This window comes from Tamandua tetradactyla, chromosome 26, assembly GCF_023851605.1.
Source record: "Tamandua tetradactyla isolate mTamTet1 chromosome 26, mTamTet1.pri, whole genome shotgun sequence".
In the NCBI taxonomy this organism is placed as follows: Eukaryota; Metazoa; Chordata; class Mammalia; order Pilosa; family Myrmecophagidae; genus Tamandua; species Tamandua tetradactyla.
The window spans coordinates 35,808,078-35,816,963 of NC_135352.1; the positions used below are offsets into that span (position 1 = coordinate 35,808,078).

General features: G+C 39.3%; 1 protein-coding gene across 2 annotated transcripts in view; it reads right to left on the reverse strand.

Annotated features, from left to right (window-relative positions):
* The window catches only part of NEIL3 (nei like DNA glycosylase 3), a 51,178-nt gene extending 42,677 nt beyond the window's left edge, over positions 1-8,501 (reverse strand). Inside the window, exon 1 of one of the 2 annotated variants that reach the window (XM_077144208.1) lies at positions 8,228-8,501. In XM_077144208.1, the coding sequence (XP_077000323.1) occupies positions 8,228-8,377 (150 nt within the window). In that variant the 5' untranslated portion in view covers positions 8,378-8,501. The remainder of the gene's footprint in view (positions 1-8,227) is intronic. The other variant, XM_077144209.1, reaches the window with a different exon arrangement.
* Between the last annotated feature and the right edge of the window lie 385 nt (positions 8,502-8,886).

The following is an 8,886-nucleotide window of genomic DNA, read 5'->3' on the forward strand; positions in this document are numbered from 1 at the left end:
AAATAATAATATTACTCAGTTTTTCCAGGTTCAGACATCACAATCAGGCCAATGGCCTCACACATACGGTGTTATTGGTTCCATCCTAGTAAGTGCATGCATCTGCTAAGCTATGAAAAATGCCATTGAGACCTCATTCAATAGGACCACACGAGGTATTCTTAAATACTCACATCAACTAAATGCTTTTCAGTTCACAGCGTTAATCTAACTGAAAGAGAGTACTCCTTGTGGTTAGATTATAACATTGCCTGACTCTTTATTCTATGGATCTCAAAACCCAGCCAATTTTCTGGGGAAGTTTCCCACTTTAAAAGAAGGACTTATGCTCAATGTCTAGACTGGACACTGCCATCCAAAGCTGCCCCATTATCAAACCACCCATGTTTAATCCAGCAGCAATATACAACTAGTTTTCTTGTATTTGGCTGACCAAAATACTTATGGGGACCACTTATATCAAGTTTGTCTGTACCACTTATTCTTAAACTACTATATGGCATACAGAAGAGATTAACTGAAAGAAACAGCTAAAAAGCTAGTAAAAATATGGGTTATAGTTAAAACCTTTACCTCTTCTTGCCAAGATGTTAAAATGCTCAGGGTTTCTAATAATATCTATTAAGTAGACATTCAAGCCTAATTTATACTGATAACTCTCCTAGATTTTCCCCAGGAAATTTCTAACCATATGCTAAATGGGCCTATAAAATTTTGCCTCTCAGAGCCACCAGAACCGACAGAGCCCACAGAGCCAGAGACCTTTGGAAATGAAGAAGGAAAATGGCCCTGGGGAAGCTTCATGAAACAAGAAGCCACAAGAGAAAGTTAGCAGATGTTGCTTTCTCCCAGCTGCGAGAGAAACCCCAAACTTCATTGGTCTTACTTGAGGGAAGGTCACCTCTTGTAGGTGCCTTAATTTGGACATTTTCATGGCCTTAGAACTGCAAACTTGCAACTTAATAAATTCCCCTTTCTAAAAGCGACAAAAAAAAAAATTCTTCCTCTGGATTTTATAGAATCTATTCTGGGAAATCTGCATCAGCTCCCTTATATAGCTTATGGAAAGCAGAGTTGAAACATCCCCTCTAACCCACTTTGCAAGGTAGGACAAAAAAGAAAGTTTGTATTTCCAGGATTAATCCATGAAGGCATTAAAGTTTGTCTTGAAGCAGATATCTATATGCTCTCCAAATCTATTATCAGCTATCAGAAATGACTAAAAGTTTAATTGATCCAGTCATTTTAAAAAAGGTCTTAGGAGATGACCCTCCAAAGCTTTATGGTTACCGGGCCACTTATTAACAAGACAGAGAGGAATGTGTGCCCTTGTAAATAAATTCTCTTGTGTGTAGGAGGATGAATCCAAAAATATAAAGGCCAATATATTTAAAATGCATGAGACCATTAAATCTCTTCACACAGCTGTCAATGAAATGTGAAATATGTTGTCCTGGCTGACGGAGCCTCAAAGAGAACCACAAAGCAAATCCTTAAAGGTGTTTAACACCTGTCTGATTTTACTGGTGTTTTTCCCTTTTCGCCATAATTAAAAGCAACATACAATATGACATCAAAAACAAACAAACAAAAAACCAAAAAAGAAAGTTGAAACAGTTATGAAATTAAACGCTCTACAAATGTTGGAAAAATGTTCTTGGCCTGATGGAGATGAATATTACAACACAGATGTCGGCAGAAGGGCAAGTGGAGAACCAATCACAAGGAGGGAAATATCCACTGGTGGAAAAAATACTGATCCAAAACTATCAAATGACCTTGGTGCAGGAGACACTGTCCCACATGCCAATGCCATGTGGCCTTTGTTTGAATCAGGTTTTCTATACTTGATGAGGTGTTTGGGAATCAAAATGAAACTTTAATATAACTTCTTACTCATTCACATATACAGTCTTTGTAATTCTCTCTGGCATTAGTGTTTCCCTAGCTGGGCAACAGAATAACTCTGAGGCTTCTATCTGCCAAACCTAGTAGTCTTTTTCACAACCCCTGTCAGAGTTCCTACCACACTTGAGAAGCTATACTTCTGTTTTTTCCTGTTTTCTATATGCTGTTTGGGGACAGTAACTATCTTGTCTAGCGAATGTCCACTAGAGTGTCACACAATGCTTGGGTTCAGTAAACATATGTGGGATCAATCAGACCCCTCCTTATCTTCCCTCTTTCTGTCTTAAGACTGAGAAAGTTCAGTCTTCTTGTCTTCCCACTCAACATTCCCAACTTCCTTTAACTCCCAAGACTTCTTGACAAAAACTTCTACTCTACCACTGGTTTCCCCTCCTAATGAAATTATTAACACCCAGGTTCTTACTTTCTAATTATCTACAATGGTGTGAGGCTTAAACATCTGAGGAACAAATTCTCATGACTGCCAAAAGCTACAGATAGTAGAATACTGTATTTACCAGAATTTCCCATAAAGTAAAAGGAGTCTAGTGTAGGAAGGGATTGATGTATTTTCAGCAGCCAGTCTTATAGTGTGGTTTTTAGTTGAGCGCTTACTTAGCTCTTAAATGTTCATTTTGAAAACATGTATTCCAATACTTGGTTTTGATTTTGAGGGAAATGATACCTAGAGAACTTTTACATTCTGTAATCTATCATCCAGGCACTGTGTCCCAAGTCATCTAATTTCACTATCATTTCTAAAATAATCAGGTCATGGATTATATACTGGGTACAAAAATAAACTGTTCAACTTATGATTGATTGTCTTAAGAACCTATTCTTTGTTTTTGTTTTTCTAGCCCTAAATTAAGGAGAAATTCTGGCATACCAGTGACAGCTAGTTCCACTTATTTCGAAAGCTACTGTCTACAAATTGGGCAAGGCTTTTGCAATAAGCCTAAGATTTACAAGATTCTCACGTGTACTCTTTTAGAATCTAGGGTTATCACCTCTTTCTCTAGACTACAGCTGCCCAGACACTTTCAAAATTTAATTTCCACAAGCCTATCATCTTTGCTGTAACCATACACAATTGCCCAATGTACACTTGAACTTTCCCATGTTGAACCTTATAATCCTGTTACTCTATTATTTGAACATTTCATCCTTATTTTAATTCTAAAATGGAGATGAAAATCTTCTTTGCCACAATTTTAAGTATGATTGAGAAGGGCTCACCTTCACATTTTCAAGTGGCTTAATAATATGAAATCTTCAAAACAACATATATTTTCACAGACAGCACATGATTTATTGTGCTGTTACCATTTATCCTGCCTATCCACGGGTGAACAAGGAAGATGAACTTTTCAGAGCAGAATAAGACTTTTCCATAGATAAATGTTTCAACTCTAGTGCAGTCACATATTTTTCCCCACAGGAAGAAAAAAAATAGTACTATATTTACTTGCATATTCTCTCCTCCTTTTTTTCCCCACAGGCTTTCTCCCTCTATACAGTTATGTTTCTTTAACAGAGGTCATATAGCTACAATTTAAACCATCAAGAACATAGTAAAGAACCTGATTTTAAAATGCTCCCTAAGCACCAAGATAGAGGTTATAAGGTCAGACATCAAAACACCATCCTCAATTTTGTATAAGCAGAACCTTTAAGCACTTAGCCAGATACTAAATGTTTTGTACATAATTTGAGGGCACCAAATGATTATAATCCCTTCCTGAGGTAAGAGGATGTTTCTCAGCTAAATTGATCCGGTGAGAAAGCACAGGGAGGAAAAGGAACAATTAACAGGATGTGTGCTTTTTTGTGCATTAAACTAAGAGTTTTATACATCCTCTAATTTAATCCTGACTAAATAAGCTAAGATGTGAGGATAAGCATCTCCAGATAAAGAAGTAACAAAAGAGCTGGAATTCAAAATCAAGAGGTTCAGATGTTCTTTTCTCTAAGCACATTGAATACTTTAGTGCTGTTTAAAAAGCTACAATGGCTATGAAAAATCACCTCCCTTACTTTTTCATCTGGAAGAATGAGAGGTTGGCTAGACTTCACCATTATTTCTTGTTTGATGATTCCATATAAACTGGGTACTGATAATGATACTCTTGAGTCATTAAAGTAAATCCATCATCAGGATTCATTTAAGAATGTAAAGGAGTATATAATGCACATTAATAAAACATTTTTGGGTGGGCCATGGTGGCTCAGGAGGTAAGAGTGCTTGCCTGACATGCCCGAGGACCCGGATTCGATTCCCGGTGCCTGCCCATGTTAAAAAAAAAAAGAGATATATTTTAAAACCCTTTGGACACTTATAGGAGCAAGCTTTGTTTATCTGGAAAATGAATCTCTGTATTTTAGCTCGTTCCTTCAAATAATGGCAATAAAAAAAGCTATGAGTTTTCTTCTTCCATTTTTGAAGAAGGGGAAAATAAAGGAAAACTTTCACTGCGTGGCTTCATGATTTTATTATAGTAAAAATTTTCACATAATATAGTAAAATATATACAAACTCATAATTACAACAGCATAAAGTGAATTTATTTGTAAATCCTTAATCCCTTTGCACTATTCAAAACTTTGCTCTTCCCCTACCACTTGTTCATTCAAACTTGTATTGACTGCCTACTGTGGTCATGACACTGTGAAGTCTATATACTGATAAATAAGAGTAGCTGGTGTATTAAATACATTTATCAAATCTTAAGGAGTGATGGGAATAGCCAGAGGACCATTGTTTCAAACTAAATGAATTGCCTGTAAATAAACTCTGTTTCATACCCTGTTTTGTGCAAAAGAGACTGAAAACACATGCAGATACATACTGATTTCACCAAAATATTGTATCCACCCAACAATTAAAATGGAGGATTGACTCTTCACAGCTCATTAACCCGACATGTTCATTTATATTCCAGTGTTGTTTCTTAACATAAGGTTCCACAAGCTCCAGCAGAACTTCATGCAATTTGCTTACACACTTGCATAATTTTATGCTGACAAGACAGTGGATCAAAACTCAAAGAAATAACATAGTGTATATATGACTAGCAGAGGCTGGGATCTTCTATGGCTATTTCTCCTTTCAAACAAGGATCGGCTGTCTGAGACATGCATTAAAGTGTGTTCTTTATGAGCTTTAAACTGGAGCATACGATGTATATAAACTGGTTTATACTGGCAGTAGCTACTTGAGGTGTTTTTTGTTTGTTTTTTGGTACAATGATTATCTAAAGTTTAAGTTATTTTCTTAACGGTCCAATGAATATTTCTCTAGCTCTCTTTTTAAACTGTGTTCATATTTACTGCACTGTAAAGAACATAGTGTGCAATTATTAAATTATTTTTAAATGCTGCCTTGTGAAAACTAATCATATCATGCCAGTAGCAGAAAACATTTCAACAGCTTTAACTCTCTGGCATAAATGCCTAAGAAACATGGGCTCTGCCTGTTACACTAAATATGCTGCCTGAGGTGTGTGACAACCTACCAAGTTTTGATGAAATTTACTATACTATAGCTCCAACATCTCTCTAAATTGCAGAAGCTCTTCGTGTATTTCAAAGTTTAATTTTTCAGGTCAAATGTCCAGAATGTGAAGCCAAACAAAATATGTGAAACTTTACCAACAGCCACAGAGAGATTATTTAATTCCAAATTGATTTGCAAATCGAGTTTCCATAGAACCAGATTCCTGTTTCTAATCACAAAGACCTATTCCAATTTTAAATACCCTCTGTTAAGCCACCAAACGTAATAGCTTAAAGTGCATGACTTTTTATTTGCAGGTTACAACTTATTTCGGTATTGCTACCAAGAGCTGTTTGTAAATGACAAACCATTAATGAAGCCTTTATATTGTATGAGGCTGCAAAGCTGAATATGCAATCTGAAAGCCTTCAAAAGAGAATTATTAGAGTAGATACGAGAACTGAACATGACTAAATTGAACATAACTAAAAATAGTAGCAGACACAGCAAAAATCCAAGGTCTCATTTCTCTAGTTAATAAAATATCATTATTACATATTACCATTCTATTAGTCACTTTCCTACTGAATCGTTTATACCAGAAGAGCTTCAGCATGCTTAAAAGTGGAGGCTTTTGAGCCTGATAGAAAGGAGATCAACTCTTGGCTCAACTAAGATTGAACCAAGAAATTACATTTCTAAATATGTGATCTCGAGCAACTGATTTAAATTCTCTTTGAGCCTCATATTCCTCATCTGTAGAATCAGGCAAATCGTTTGTTATAGGGTTATTATTTCACAGGACTAAATGAGATAATGTATGTTAGAGGGCTTCAAAAACACTTTATGCTTTGCCACCAGTGACTAACAAATTTGAAGGAAACGTCCACGTGATTTTGGGTAATATTTACTTAAAACAGGTTGGATTCTCACAGCAGGAGCTTTATCTTATTCTTCTCTGTATCCCCAAGATCTAGCATAAAACCTAACAAAAACATATCTTTGTTGAATGATGAAAATTATGATATCTAAAACCATATCCACAGCAAACCTACTGCCAAGCCCTATTGCCTTTACTTTTAAAATAGTGATTCTGTTCCTTTCTCTTCATTTCTCCCACCAACTGGCTATTTTAAGCTCTAGTCACTTCTCATCCGGATTACTGCAGTTGTCCCCTGAAGGAGAAGCATCTACTCTGGCTGTCCTCCAGTCCTTTCATTTTCCTTTTCAAGGCACAGTGATTTTTCCAAAGTCTAAATGGACCTTATCACACTTCAAAGATCCCCATTACTTTCAGGATAAAAACTAGTCCCCCTAACCTGATCTACAGAGCTCTGCACTGCCTGCTCCTACCACCAGCCCAATCTTATTTCAAACCACCTTCCTTCCATCTCATCCTCCCTTTCCCAGCTACCCAGGTTTTCTTTTAGTTCCTCCTATACCTGAAGCTCTCTTGCTTTGCCATCTGTTTGTGTTTTGCCTGCCAACCCTCTACCCAGGTTCTGCATATTTCCTACTCACCCTCCAGACAGCAGCTTAATTGTTTCTTCCCAGAGGAAGCCTTCCTTGACCTTCCTCAGTCCTTATAGTACCATGTATCTAGCACTCCTTCAGAATACTTACCAATTTATCGTTCTTCATGCTATTATTGAATGAATGCCTGTGTATCTCCCCAACTAAAGTATGGGTTCCAGGAGGGAAAGCATTTGATTTTGCTCATTTTGCATACCTCAGGTTCCTTAAGTATACAATTTTTTTTTTTGAATGAGTGATTTCAATACACATTAATGCCCTTAATGCCCAATCCAAGATCCATCTGTATGGGGCCCTGAAACTATTTCCAGAAACACTATAATACTCTGTAGTAGGTACAGAGTACTTACTAACATATAAAGTCAAAATAAATAAAATTAAAGGGCAATTGGAAGGACATGCAAAACATTCTTTTTTTTTTTTTTCGATTTGAAAACATATTTTCCTACACCTAGGGCCTCATTTCTTTCAAGCTGTAAGCATATGATAATTTCATAGCAGGCAGCTTTTTATTCAAGGACCACAGGCTAGGAAGGAAGCTTTGCAGTAGAAATTGAAGTACAGCACAATATTGCCCGCATCCATGAAATACAATCATCCACACATCTAAAAGGCTTTTAAAGCATGATGACTAAATCAGAATATTTTTAATACAGGCTCTGAGTTCTTATCAAAGGAATGCCAAACCATTTGCAGTGAATGTCTGAGTGGCAAGAAGCTGTGCTACATTCATTTTTAAAAGAAACAGTCACTTAAGGGAACCAGAACTGGGTTTCACTGCCCCTTCATTTAGACGGCAATATTGAGTGGCAAAGTTTGTGCTAAATTTACTACTTTCAGTTTCAGAATTATATAATGCTTGTGAAATACATACCAATTTTAAAATATTGGACAAGGGCTAGAATTTTATCCTAAAAGCTTAATATCTTAAAAATGTGGAGGGCAAGGAAGGAAAAAAAGACATGTCAGAGGCTGTAGAGATCTGATAAAATTAGCAGTAGAAGATGCAGCCACAGACCTGAGAAGTCATCTTTTGCTGGGTTATAAAGCTCATCAGGATGACAGGGAATGAAACACCCTCCGTCAGTTCCCAGCTACCCCAGCCCAGCGCGCCAGCAGTTCTCTACTACGCAGTCGCCCTAGCAAAGGCCTTCCTCCTGGAAAGTTTAGACGAACTTTGAGAAACGTGGGGCCTTGGAAACTTGAACCACCGCAGAGAGATGATACGCTGGGGGTCTTTATTCCATTTCCCCCTGCCGACCCCTTGGCAAGTTCACAGGAACAGCTCACCTGGCAAGAGGCCGCGGGGGCTGCGCGTGGCAGCCCGGGTCCCCCCGGGTCCTGCAGAGCGCTTCCCCGCACGGCCCTCACCACCTGGCCCGGCCGCACCTGCGCCCGGATTTTCTCTCCATTCAGGGTACAGCCTGGTCCTTCCACCATCTCCGGACGAGGGAAGACGCTCCCAAGAGCTTCAAGGCCCAGATAAGAAAAAACTGCTGAGCAGCTCGCCCTCCGCGCCAGTAACACTGCTCGGCGGAGAGGAAATTCAAATCTCCCGCGCGCTCGGCCCCGCCCCGGTTCCGGGTCAGCCCCGCCCGGCCCCGCCCCTCCCCGGCGCCACCACCCCCCCGATTGCTATCCGCCCCCAACGCGGGTCAGCCCCGCCCCTTCCCCGCCCCGAACAGGACAGCTCCCGCCCTTTCCCCGCCCCTTCCCCGCCCCGAACACCGGCCAGCCCCGTCCCCGCGGCGCGAGGGGTGGGGTTCTGCCCGTGGTCTCTCCACTGATGGATCGCTCCGGGTCAGTGCGGCAGGCCCTCTGGGCTGACCTGGAAGGGCAGAGCAAACTGGGACTTGAGAGGCTCCAAGTTTATTTTCTGCTTCAAGGTTTTGCCCTTTCCCTTGAGCTGCTCAGCCAGGTAACCATATTTTCTGAGCTAGTCCTTTTCC